At 32.0% G+C, this 14,721-nt stretch overlaps 1 protein-coding gene across 1 annotated transcript in view; it reads right to left on the bottom strand.

Annotated features, from left to right (window-relative positions):
- Positions 1-5,384: 5,384 nt before the first annotated feature.
- Positions 5,385-14,721, bottom strand: part of LOC143227448 (synaptotagmin-7-like) — a 19,313-nt gene continuing 9,976 nt past the window's right edge. Inside the window, exons 2-5 of the mRNA XM_076458895.1 lie at positions 13,290-13,406; positions 9,819-9,988; positions 8,143-8,251; positions 5,385-7,492 (exon numbers count right to left, since the gene is read on the bottom strand). Coding sequence (XP_076315010.1) covers positions 7,185-7,492; positions 8,143-8,251; positions 9,819-9,988; positions 13,290-13,406 — 704 coding nt within the window. The 3' untranslated portion in view covers positions 5,385-7,184. The remainder of the gene's footprint in view (positions 7,493-8,142; positions 8,252-9,818; positions 9,989-13,289; positions 13,407-14,721) is intronic.

Here is a 14,721-nt window from a genome sequence, read left to right as displayed (position 1 = left end):
CCATTACGACCAATAATGTCCACATAAGAATCGTTTAATTACAATCTTGGTAAATATATAGCATGAACATTCTCCAAATACGTAACATCAGCCAGCTCATTCATCAAAGACTCTTTTGATTTTAAGTGTAATCTTAATCAACTTAATCATAAAGCCTTAGTGGCCAGCTTTGATGTTATATCCCTCTTTACAGAACTCCCAACCGCTAAAACCTGCAAGATAGCCTTAGAACTCTATATCCGAGACCCTAACCCATCAATAGACATTCCTAGCGACCAGTTAGCAACCCTCATAGAATTCACTACGATGAAGACAAACTTCGTGTTCAACAACCACAACTATAAACAAACAAATGGCTTAAGCATGAGTAACCCAGTATCACCAGTTCTAGCCAATATTTTTATGACACAAGTTGAAACACAAGTAATTAACACAGCATTACATCCACTACTATATTGGTACAGATATGTGGACGACACGATTGCTGGATTCAGACCTACAGAACACACAGTTAATTTTTTCAATCGCATTAACTCTATACATCCCAACATTAACTTCACATGTGAACAAGAAGAAAGCAATGGAATATGATTTCTTAACCTCAAAATTACAAGAACCGATACACAATTTAAAACAGAAATCCACCGAAAAATCACCCATACTAGACTATACATTCCTTGGGATCCAGCACGTGAAACAAAACAAAAACTCAACACACTAAGTAACCAAATAAACACAGCCATAAAACTATGCTCACCAGATAAAATTAACGACGAATTAGACAAAATAAAACAATACTTTATCAACATCGATAAGTTTCCTCCACAAACCGTAGAAAACATTATACCATACACCAAGACAGAAAGCAAAACCAACCAACATAAGTAAATATATCCCACGAATTAGAAAATCACGAAACCATATACTGCTGCATACCATATATTCCCGACATCAGCAGAAAAATAACCAATATTTGGCAAAAACTAGTAACAAATTATGACATTCCAGTTAATACCAAATGTATTCAAAAACCAAGCACAAAACTAAGGTCTGTACTGTGTAAAAACTATACTGACAAACACAACACCAACATTATTTATAAAATACAATGTGATAAGCGCCACGACTTCTATATTGGAGAAACAAGTAGAAAAATGGAAACCAGATTCAAAGAACACAAAAAGTCACCTTCACACGTTTTCGAACACTGCAAATCAAATAACTACAACATAAACATAGAAAACACCCAAATACTAAATAAAGAAACAAACATAAACAAACGCAAAGTTAGAGAAGCCTTACTTATACAACAACTCAAGCCCAAAATAAGCAATACAAAAGAACACCTTTATACCTATATTAATAAATATAATCAAACATCTAAGCACGCCCTCTACATTCCTATACTCAGTTACACAACTCCCTTCAAACATATGGTGAACTATCGATCAGTTACCTCTTTCTTTCTTTGTGAACCTGACGATGACCGAAAAAGGTCGAAACGTTGTTCGCTCCTCTAAATAAAAAAAAATGTTCTCAACTCAAACCAGCCGTTTTTACATATATATGTATCTGTAGCACATTCATTTGTAAAATACATCCCATTTGACATTTAAAAAAAGAGGTTTATGTAATCAGTCGTTTAAATCTTTAATAACATTTTATAACCTATATTAAGTAGCGTGGTATATCTTCAGATACAAAAATGTATTTGATCTCCATCTTAGGTAATTAATTATGTTAGAAACATTTTAAATCAATGAAGTAATATCTCATTAGCCTCAATTTTTTTATAATTTTCATCAATCCATCTATAAGAGAAGAAAACATTGTATTAAATTCTGTACTAAAACTATCAAAAACTAGGAGATTTTTATTAAAATATTAAGAAAATTGCGGATCATACCATCAGTAAAAATCTCTATAATCACTAACTTATGGTCACATTTTCTTCTATCCGAAATTCCTGTGTGAGCATCAAACGAGGACTTTCTCTGATCTGACTATGTTTTTCTTATAACAAAGCCACATCGGGCTATCTGATGAGCCCACCGAGGAAAATCGAACCCCTGATTTTAGAGTTTTGAATCCGTAGACTTACCGCTCTACTAGCGGGGGGAACACTGATCTGATAACAATAAGTAGAAAGTTGTTTCCCCTTGATTAACTTAAACCTTTCTCAAATAATGCACCAATATATTTTAACTCATTCTCAGTTCGTCTATCTCTACCATGTCATACAACTTCGGTTTTTGTCTACTAGGATATTTGCAATTATTTTTTATCCCTTTTCTGTATTTCTATATAATACTGTGTTGATTCCTACTCTTAGTTTGCAGTGAGAACAATAAGATTTTCTGTATTTCTATATAATACTGTGTTCATTTCCACTATTAGTTTGCAGTGAGAACAATAAGATTTTCTGTATTTCCATATAATACTGTGTTCATTTCTACTCTTAGTTTGTAGTAATAACAATAAGATTTTCTGTATTTCCATATAATACTGTGTTCATTTCTACTCTTAGTTTGTAGTGAGAACAATAAGATTCTCTGTATTTCTATATAATACTGTGTTCATTTCTACTCTTAGTGTGCAGTGAGAACAATAAGATCTTCTGTATTTCTATATAACACTGTGTTGATTCCTACTCTTAATTTGCAGTGAGAACAATAAGATTTTCTGTATTTCTATATCACACTGTGTTGATTCCTACTCTTAGTTTGCAGTGAGAACAATAAGATTTTCTGTATTTCTATATAATACTGTGTTCATTTTTACTCTTAGTTTGCAGTGAGAACAATAAGATTCTCTGTATTTCCATATAATACTGTGTTCATTTCTACTCTTAGTTTGTAGTAATAACAATAAGATTTTCTGTATTTCTATATAATACTGTGTTCATTTCTACTCTTAGTTTGTAGTGAGAACAATAAGATTTTCTGTATTTCTATATAACACTGTGTTGATTCCTACTCTTAGTTTGCAGTGAGAACAATAAGATTTTTTGTATTTCTATATAACACTGTGTTAATTCCTTCTCTTAGTTTGCAGTGAGAACAATAAGATTTTCTGTATTTCTATATAATACTGTGTTCATTTCTACTCTTAGTTTGTAGTAAGAACAATAAGATTTTCTGTATTTCTATATAATACTGTATTCATTTCTACTCTTAGTTTGTAGTGAGAACAATAAGATTTTCTGTATTTCTATATAATACTGTGTTCATTTCTACTCTTAGTTTGCAGTGAGAACAATAAGATTTTCTGTATTTCTATATAACACTGTGTTGATTCCTACTCTTAGTTTGCAGTGAGAACAATAAGATTTTCTGTATTTCTATATAATACTGTGTTCATTTCCACTCTTAGTTTGCAGTGAGAACAATAAGATTTTCTGTATTTCTATATAATACTGTGTTCATTTCTACTCTTAGTTTGCAGTGAGAACAATAAGATTTTCTGTATTTCCATATAATACTGTGTTCATTTCTACTCTTAGTTTGTAGTGAGAACAATAAGATTTTCTGTATTTCTATATAATACTGTGTTCATTTCTACTCTTAGTTTGCAGTGAGAACAATAAGATTTTCTGTATTTCTATATAACACTGTGTTGATTCCTACTCTTAGTTTGCAGTGAGAACAATAAGATTTTCTGTATTTCCATATAATACTGTGTTCATTTCTACTCTTAGTTTGTAGTGAGAACAATAAGATTTTCTGTATTTCTATATAATACTGTGTTCATTTCTACTTTTAGTTTGTAGTGAGAACAATAAGGTTTTCTGTATTTCTATATAATACTGTGTTCATTTCTATTCTTAGTTTGTAGTGAGAACAATAAGATTTTCTGTATTTCTATATAATACTGTGTTCATTTCTACTCTTAGTTTGTAGTGAGAACAATAAGATTTTCTGTATTTCTATATAATACTGTGTTCATTTCTACTCTGAGTTTGTAGTGAGAACAATAAGATTTTCTGTATTTCTATATAATACTGTGTTCATTTCCACTCTTAGTTTGCAGTGAGAACAATAAAATTTTCTGTATTTCCATATAATACTGTGTTCATTTCTACTCTTAGTTTGTAGTAATAACAATAAGATTTTCTGTATTTCCATATAATACTGTGTTCATTTCTACTCTTAGTTTGTAGTGAGAACAATAAGATTCTCTGTATTTCTATATAATACTGTGTTCATTTCTACTCTTAGTGTGCAGTGAGAACAATAAGATCTTCTGTATTTCTATATAACACTGTGTTGATTCCTACTCTTAGTTTGTAGTGAGAACAATAAGATTTTCTGTATTTCCATATAATACTGTGTTCATTTCTACTCTTAGTTTGTAGTGAGAACAATAAGATTCTCTGTATTTCTATATAATACTGTGTTCATTTCTACTTTTAGTTTGTAGTGAGAACAATAAGATTTTCTGTATTTCTATATAATACTGTGTTCATTTCTATTCTTAGTTTGTAGTGAGAACAATAAGATTTTCTGTATTTCTATATAATACTGTGTTCATTTCTACTCTTAGTTTGTAGTGAGAACAATAAGATTTTCTGTATTTCTATATAATACTGTGTTCATTTCTACTCTTAGTTTGTAGTGAGAACAATAAGATTTTCAATTTCACGCTTTAATTTAATTTACTGTTACGAAATATATTCGTTATATTTCTTCCAAAACTTAACCTCGACATAATCTCGAACCCCAATAAATTCTAGCTAAACATCTGTTACTCTGAGCCACTAAAAACTTCGCTAAATTGATATGACAATTCAAGAGAGAATAATCTGTAAAAGGAAAATCTGACATCACAAGCAGTTTTCGATTAAATCGACTAAACGTTTACATACCTCTTATATACCCCATCAATTTGTTTTTTTTTATTATGCTGTATTCAAATGCCCAAAACATCAAACAAATCATTTGTTGTTAGATTATTTTGACAATATGTTTCCAGAGACACCTTTATTATGTTGTAGAAGAAACATAAAATAAGTGTTCCATCAAAGCTACGTTAAAACAACCAATAAAGAAAACCATCCTGAACTCTTCTTGCCACTATTACAGTCGGTTTAGGCTACAAAGCAAGATTTTTCTTGCTAGTAGTTAGGATAATTCTATGTAGGTCAAATGTTATTCCAAACAAAGTTAAAATCCATCAATTAAAATATTAATTGAATTTTACTCTTAGTACCATCATTTTGTCACATTTGAAGTAGTAGATTTCACTTAGATGTATCTACATCTTCTGAAAATGGATTTTTCTTTTCTATTTAAATGAAAAATTTGATTTGAAACGACTATTCACACCAATTTATAGTAACCATGTAACTTACAACATTTTATTTTCCATTTTAATGCGTACTTTACGATACAAACACTCCAGAAACATTACCATATTAATAAATATACACAGAATACATTATTCACTGTACGACACAGCCAATACATTTTCCATTTCGTATAATTAATGATCTAACTGACATAAATGAACTGACGATTAATTAAATGGTATTTAGTGTTTCTTTCTCAATGACCTTTAAGTAAACATCTTTGATAACATGTATCTTAGGATACTGTTTTATGTTTTACAATAACACCATAAGTTATTCCTGTGGCTCAGACAAACTGATAGCTATTTAACAAAACACTTAAATAATAAAAAGTTTTCTAGCTTTCTTACTTTACCTAATAAGATTTGCTCATTCTACTATGTCTGATCTGATGCCCATTCTATCCTCTTGATTAGTAGTTGTTTTCAAGCAGCTACATTCCTAATGAAACCAGATCGTGCTGATTTTAGTCTTACTAATATCGAACTAACTTGTATTAAGTGAAAGGTTGTTACAAGATCTGTACTTGACTGCCATCTATTCCCTATAGAACATACTCTGAAATACGCAACATCAGTTTTACCTTTTTTTTTCTACCTCGATTATTTTTTATTATTAGCAATTGTAGCTTCAAGAACCCTTTTCAGAATGTAGTTTCTTTTGAAAAGTGGAGTCCTCACTGAATTTTCACATGAAGTATCCCTCGTCGGTCAGAACAATAATCTGTACTCTGCCAGTTATGCGGATTTTATCAACTTTATACTCATGTAACACTTTCTGATTGGTTGGATTACAACCAGAGTGTAAGTTATTAACGCCTGAATGTACTTTAGTGCAGTTCATTTTCACACAATAAATGGTGTCGTTTCCATAGTGATTTGCCTATTATACCAAGTTACTTCACCATATCCATAATTATTTGCCATAGTGTGTGTGTATATATATACATATATATACTGTATATATAATGTTATGGATGTATAACATGTTATACATGTTATGTATGTATAACATGATCAGTTCAACAGGTGTTTATAAAATTATTAATCTTATTAAATTTCAGAAGATTTGTGTAAAATAGTTTCTTTTCTGAACTTGAAAAAATACAACATACGTATTTGAGCTTCAAAAGCACAAACAAAATAAAACCATTTATCAAATGATTTTATAAAACGTAGAAGTGAAAGTATTTCAAATTACCTTCAGCTAATGTGGTCTTTTTTGAACAAAATATTAAGAAAATCCTGATGTCTGGAAAGAAACCCAAGTTTCATACCTCCAAGCCATATCCTTCAACTGTTTTGAAAGAGTTCACGATAAGACATCTACGTTTACTTAAGTAAATACATGTCTAATTAATTTGCTATCAAGTTATTTTTTCATAATTTCTGAATGATTTAGAGTTAAACTACAACTGTTTAGTTATCAAAATTCAATCTTTAAAATTTTTTGTTGCCTTCAACTCTTTGGAAATTTAGAATCTTCAGATTTTGTTATAATTAAAATCAGCTTTCAGAACACTAAATGCACAATTTACAAAGAACATTACCAACGTGTAAACGTTAATATCGTTTTTACCACATTATAACACTGAATTTTGTGGATGAATAACTCTTACACATGTTCTAAAACTATGAATATCACAACAGACTCCAGAAACATGCCCATGTTTACATATATTTTCCGTCTATCATATGTTCTACGATACGAACATCAAAAACTAGAGATAGGCTCACGAATAGCATCCTGTTTTTATTTTTTTCCCTGGGGAGTTGAAACCCTGGATTGTTGAAGACGGAATAACTAAACAGCTTTCTAAGGCTCACTCAGCCAACCTTCACAATGTCTTCAACCTATGCCATTGAGATACAGCAGTTCTGGCTTTTGTCAGCATATCACACCAATGTTTAGACTCCATGGGTCCACTCCGAGAAGATAGGATGACCTTTCCTATGAGTTCGTTCCGTCCAACGGTATCGAAGTCCATAACAGCTACTGAAAGAAAAGTTTCTCGGATGTGTTCCCAGGGAACAATAAACTGGAAAGTGCTGTTAAAAGCGGGGTTCAACGTTCGCCTATGGACCTGGGTCTTCTTTTTCTCCACTCGTTTATCGCCACGATGCAGCCACACTTTGACGTAAGGATCTGGTAAACCAAGATCAGGAGTTTAAAGATCGGTGTACTGATTTATGGCTACTAACAAAAACGGAATACGTTTTGAATAATTATCATTAATATTAATTTTTTTTCATTCACATCTAGTGAAATTATTATATTCTCAGCTATTACTCAGAGCAGAACATTTTTTAAAAGTGAAGTACAGATATACAAATAAGAAAACTAATACTTTCATAACTGAACAAAACTTTTCTTAAAAATGTATAGTTCAAATGCAATGAATTTTAAATTTGAAGTAAGAATCTTGAGTCGTTCTTAAAAATATTATATTTCGAAAAACAAACAAACAGTAATAAACAACAATTAGTTTCTTTTAACTGTTGCTTCAAAATTGACTGCAAAAATTTTAAATATTCCAGACTTCTCTCATTAAGTTAAAATATTGGTTATAAAGAGGAAGAAATAAATATTGAAACATGAAACAGGTGCAAATGAAAAACAAAGTATCAGTGTCTTGCAAATAATTTCAGCTCATTTTAACTATATCCAGTTGTACGTGTACATAAACATATGCTTATTGCACAATATCAAAAGGTTTACTTTTGTTTATATTTAAAAAAAACTAGAAAAGTCAGGGAAATTAGTATATTTTTGATGTTTTACAAAATTAAACTTACCTGAAGAACCGTTGATATCTTTTGACTTAAGATTCCTTGCTTTGACAAGAGTAAGTGTTAGCTCACTAGTTCTAGGGACATACAGCAAGGTCACTAGAATTTCCCCTAACTGGAACACAAGATAAACATATATCATTGTACTTTCAGAGACTCAAAGAATTTAAGAAGAAATACCGTTCGTTAGTGATCGATTAAACGACTTATTATATATATATATTTATTTATATTAATATAAATATACAAAGATAAACGTGCTTATAAATCAGACTTTATGTAACGTGAATAACAATCGAGATTTTTAGTAGATAAAAAAATATATATTATATACTTTTATAAAGGAGTTAAACAAGAACAAATTCAACATGCTTACTTCCCTTTTATTTTCACATTGATGTCCGTTTGAATTAAACTAAAAAAGGAGAACTAAGCTTCTGCTCTTCAGTTCACCATTTTAACATTGCTACATTAAGTATAATCTTTCATTTATAACCTAGCTCCATTTTTACATATATTTAGATAGCTGGCCATTTTAGTCTGACTGCACTATTTTCTACAGGTAAAATGTTCTAAAAAGACATAATTATATTTTTGTTTTGATTATCTTTTCAAAAAATTAATAAAAATAAAGTTTATATCTGCAGAAGGGTTCTAAGCCCAACTAGTAGGGTAAACTGTCAACACAGATGTATAACTTAGACCACTACGATATTCCTTCAATTCATGTCCTTTATTTGCCTCGTGAGCCCTTAAATCATCCGTTTTAATAAATTCGAACCGCAGCTGTCAGTGGATGCCATCAAGACAAACGTATAATGTTTCATACCACTACATCATTTCCTTATTTTAAATTCCCGTCTTTTCTTGCCCTTAAATCATAATGTGCAACCTAGATGTCCTAGAGTATGTGGAAGACGATTCATCAGTAAACGACATTTTAAAAATTTTAGTATATTGCTTCAATTGTCAAACTTTAATGCAGGTTAATAAATACCAGTGAAAGTTTATTTTGTGCCGGTTCCCATTTGTTTATTACATGTTCTGCCTCTTTATTAGGTAGAAAAATATGTTAACACTTTTCAGTGCTTATTTCTTTTGATCTGAACAAATTATGAAGCTGCCAGTTTTCTTGTGAAATAGACGTCTAGATCTGTTCAGAAACATAAGAATAGCGACATTTCAGAACCTGGAACAGCTGTGGTTATACTCTAGAGCTGGCCAAAAGTTCATCTTTCTTTCTAGCTTAGTTAGTTTCAATACTGTGTCTCTGGTTAATTCTTACTCTACGTTTTGGTTGCTCGTGTACGGTTCATATCTTCTTACTTTGTAATTATTCCATTTTATCGTATGATCTTTTTTTTCTGTTATTATCTACTCTTCAAGTCTTGTACGTTTATCATGCTCCTGAATTTTAAGCTTTGTTAGTCGTTATGTTTTTTCAATATATTGGAATATGTATTAATAATGAATTTTGTAAATGGTTCTTTTTCCTTTTTATTTTGTTCTAAGGTGGTTGTGAGTGTATTTCCTCTGTTTGTATTGTAAAGTCAGAACAGTATTCGGACTTTATTCTGTAATTATATTCTTTCTACGTTTCTAAAAAGATCTCTAACGTAAGGGGATATGACAGCCTAACAGGTAAACGGTAGAATAGGTAATTATTACATATTTACCCTCACCTTCGAATCTTCCGCTGGTTTGATGGATTTCCAAAATATTGGTTTTTGAGTAAGATCGACTTGACTTAATGGAACATACACATCACCAATAGGATCGTCCCGACTAAAGCGGTCATAGTCGAACACATGAAAATAAAGAATGGACCTTTGGAGCTTGTAAAGTGGAAATCCTATAGAAACAAAGGTATAAATAACCAGTTAAGTGTTCAGAACTAAAACTTCACTTTGAGATAAGCACCACAGTCTCATAGTTAAGAGAAAAATACAGGTAAAACAATTATAACGAACATGTAAAAATTACAGTTGTTTATTCGTGACTGAAGGACTGATTATGTATTTTGTTTTATGCAAAAAGATTTGAATGCATAATGATCATAATACAATAAAGTTCTAAAAGCAATTATTAAAAAAAAACTTATAAACTTCAAGACCTTGAATTCTGAAAATTATGCTAAGATTTGTGGGATTTGTACAGAACATTTCGGTTCAGCCAGTTTTCTAAGTAATTAACATTCGTCTGCATAGGTGAGATTTCAAAAATGTTCTTGAAAAGAGCAACTACATACCAGTATAGAATGTACCTGGGATTTATAGCCCTCAGGCACTAAACACACCGTATTCGAAAAACTAAAATTTCTTTCATAACTTATGGTTCTCAAAGGCATTGTAAATTGGTTTGATATTAAATTCCTGGACACGGGTAATTTTAAAACATGAAGGACAACTCATGAGTGATAATAACTTTTACTTGGTTGGTAGGGAAATGATTTAGTGCTCATGTAACTTATATATTTAAGTTATTGTGTAAAAACAGCATATAATATGATTAACTTGTCAACACTGGTAACGTCCAAGTTAATATCATACATTAAAGTACTTATACCTCACATTAAATTACAATCTTTCGAGAAATATTATGTTTCTATCTTTAGGTCAAAACATATTTATTAAAAAGTTTCAAGTTTATTTTTACGCATAATTCTCAGTGTTTGTTGGAAATGTTTACACTGAGCCACATCTAAACAAGACGTTAACTAATATTTCTTCAAATATTCCCATCTTAAGTGCTGGTTCTGTTACCTGTACGATCTCTGTGTTCTTGTTTCACAGTGCTGCATACCTGTCGTCAAATACGCTATAACTAAAATAAAATAAAACTCATTAATAGTGATGTTATTATTGGATTATAGGGTAACCTTGTTCATTTATAGGTGTTGATTTTGGAATTTTACTCAATGCAACCCAAAGATAACCTTCGTTAGCTGTCCCTAATTTATAAGTCATGGACAAGAAGGAAGCAGGTAGCCAACACCACCTTCCCTCAATTACTGGGTTACTCTTTTGCTAAGGAAAAGTGGAATGAAGCGCTCATTATAAGTGAGATTGGAACTAGCGACTCACACATTACATTTAACCACCAGATTACTGAAGAAATGCTCTTTGTTTACTCTCATTTTTCTCACTTGTATCACAGTAAACGTAATATTTTTGGCTCAATATATTTTGAAGGCCAACTTAACAATAAAAATCTGATTTTTTTGTGTTCTTAGTCTAATTTCTTTGTATTAATCCTTGTTTTTATATGATCCCATTCTTATCTTCTAACTCAATTTCTATAGAATTATAAAATAACAATAACAAAGTTTTCAGATCTAAAGACAAATATTCATTTAGGATTCTGAAGTACGTTAATGTACACAATGTTAAAAAATAAAAAGCGAGACTCAAAATTTTCAACGAGAGTAGTTTACACGCTCACCTTCAATAAACTCAGGAGATAGCCCAATGTGGCTATTCTATAAAAAAAACACAGGCTCACCTTCAATACACTCAGGAGATAATCCAATGAAGCTTTCCTATAAGAAAACACACGCTCACCTTCAATGGACTCAGGAGATAGCCCAAGGTGGCTTTCCTATAAGAAAACACACGCTCACTTTCAATGGACTCAGGAGATAGTCCAATGTGGCTTTCCTATAAGAAAACACACGCTCACCTTCAATGGACTCAGGAGATAGCCCAATATGGCTTTCCTATGAGAAAACACACGCTCACCTTCAATGGACTCGGGAGATAGCCCAATTTGACTTTCTTATAAGAAAACACACGCTCACCTTCAATGGACTCAGGAGATAGCACAATGTGGCTTTTCTATAAGAAAACACATGCTCACCTTCAATGGACTCAGGAGATAGTCCAATGTGGCTTTCCTATAAGAAAACACACGCTCACTTTCAATGGACTCAGGAGATAGCCCAATGTGGCTCTCCTATAAGAAAACACACGCTCACCTTCAATGGACTCAGGATATAGTCCAATGTGGCTTTCCTATAAGAAAACACACGCTCACCTTCAATGGACTCAGGAGATAGCCAATGTGACTTTCCTATAAGAAAACACATGCTCACCTTCAATGGACTCAGGAGATAGCACAATGTGGCTTTTCTATAAGAAAACACACGCTCACCTTTAATGGACTCAGGAGATAGCCAATGTGACTTTCCTATACGAAAACACATGCTCACCTTCAATGGACTCAGGAGATAGCCCAAGGTGGCTTTCCTATAAGAAAACACACGCTCACTTTCAATGAACTCAGGAGATAGCCCAATGTGGTTTTCTATAAGAAAACACACGCTCACCTTCAATGGACTCAGGAGATAGCCCAATGTGGCTTTTCTATAAGAAAACACACGCTCACTTTCAATGGACTCAGGAGATAGCCCAATATACCTTTCCTATAAGAAAACACACTTTCATTTTCAATGGACTAAGGAGATAGCCCAATGTGGCTTTTCTATAAGAAAACACACGCCCACTTTCAATGGACTCAGGAGGTAGCTCAATGTGGCTTTCCTATAAGAAAACACACGCTCACCTTCAATATACTCAGGAGATAGTCCAATGAGGCTTTCCTATAAGAAAACACACGCTCACCTTCAATGGACTCAGGAGATAGCCCAATTTGACTTTCTTATAGGAAAACACACGCTCACCTTCAATGGACTCAGGAGATAGCCAATGTGACTTTCCTATAAGAAAACACACATTCATTTTCAATGGACTCAGGAGATAGCCCAATGTGGCTTTTCTATAAGAAAACACACGCGCACCTTCAATGGACTCAGGAGATAGCCCAATGTGGCTTTTCTATAAGAAAACACACGCTCACCTTTAATGGACTCAGAAGATAGCCCAATGTTGCTTTTCTATAAGAAAACACACGCTCACCTTCAATGGACTCTGGAGATAGCCCAATGTGGCTTTCCTATAAGAAAACACTTTTATTTGTTTGTTTGTTTTTTAATTTACCAACGAATAGCGGGATTGACCGTCACATTATAACGCTCTCACGGCTGAAAGGGTGAGCATGTTTGGCGCGACGAGGATGCGAACCCACGACCCTCAGATTACGAGTCGCACGCCTTAACATGCTTGGCCATGCCGGGCCATAAGAAAACACACGCTCACCTTCAAAGTAGAAAGTTTCATTCCACCGAGGATTTAAAGTTCTATGTTTCACTTTTGTCTCCAGCTTGTGTTTTTTGTCTGGGAGTAAAAATACTCTCACATACGGATCGCTTGTACCTAAAACGATAGATACATTTGTTTTAAAATTTGGTGCCACAATAGACAAACATGACAGTATACTACATCGAACAGGTTTATGGAAGTGTAATAACAGATACTGTAAATATTGTATATGTTTTTGAAAAGAGTACTATTTTAGTAAATATCTATAAGATATACAATCGTATTTTTGGTTCGTTTTACAACCTTTGTTTCTTAGTTTCGAAACCAAACTGATTTTAAAGCAATACATTTAACTGCAATGACGTACGTACATCATTTTTCTGTTCGCCTTATTAGGGTTTCGACAAATCAAACTTACTAATGCAAGCATCAGAACAATTATAGCTGGGAAAATATCATTTAACTTTTTAGCAGTACCTTTTCCAAAAATTTATTCCTCTTTACGAAGGAAAAATGAAAAAAAGCAAATAAGTTTAACGTTTATAAAGACAAAGGTTAAGATTACATTTTTTATTTGTTAATAATTCGTATTTTCTGTTTATCTATTAAAGTTCGCGCAAATCTACGCGAAAGCTGTATGCATTTGCCTTCCTTAATTTTAAAGTGATAGGTTAGAAAGAAGGCTGCTATTCAAACGGTCAGCACCATCCACCGCCAACTTTTTGGCTATCCTCTTAACAATGATCAGTGGAAGTGACGATCAAATTATAACGTTTCCCACGACTGAAAGACCGAGCATGTGATTATGGTCGTCCACTTACCTCCCTAACCACAAGCTATGCCAGTCCAATAATTCGTAAAAAAATGGTACTCTCATTTTTCAGTAGCCAGTAAAAATAAAGAACGAAATTCTCACAATAACAATTTGTAAATAGGGATTATGTTTCTGTTATGATATTTTATCTCAATTTGTTATAGTTTTGTCATGTTTTTCTCTTAGAAATTATTTACAAAAATAACTTTGATCCATTTTTACTTTTTTTGCAAAACTTTTATCTCCAAGTGATGCGTGATATTAAATTGTTGTTCATTTATAAGAAATAAAATAATAACAATAAAAGTCATTTATTTGAAATGTTTTTAACGTTATTGACTCTCTTTGATCGTTGTATTCGAAATATATTACACTAATGATATAATAAATACATATGGAATTAAAAGTTAGCGAAAATCAAACTATTAAAAATTAAAAACCTGGGCATTTTCGTGACATAGTTTAAATCGATATTATTAGTTATTCAGTTAAATCATATGCAAGTAAAGGGTAAAATACCGTATAAATCTTATTTTGAAAATAATAAGGTGCAACCTAAAGCAATTTCTTTAAAACACACTGTCATTTTGTTTATTTGTTTTGTAACAAAATGTT

Source organism: Tachypleus tridentatus, chromosome 9 (genome assembly GCF_004210375.1).
Source record: "Tachypleus tridentatus isolate NWPU-2018 chromosome 9, ASM421037v1, whole genome shotgun sequence".
NCBI lineage: Eukaryota > Metazoa > Arthropoda > Merostomata > Xiphosura > Limulidae > Tachypleus > Tachypleus tridentatus.
This window is presented reverse-complemented; position numbering and strand designations above follow the sequence as displayed.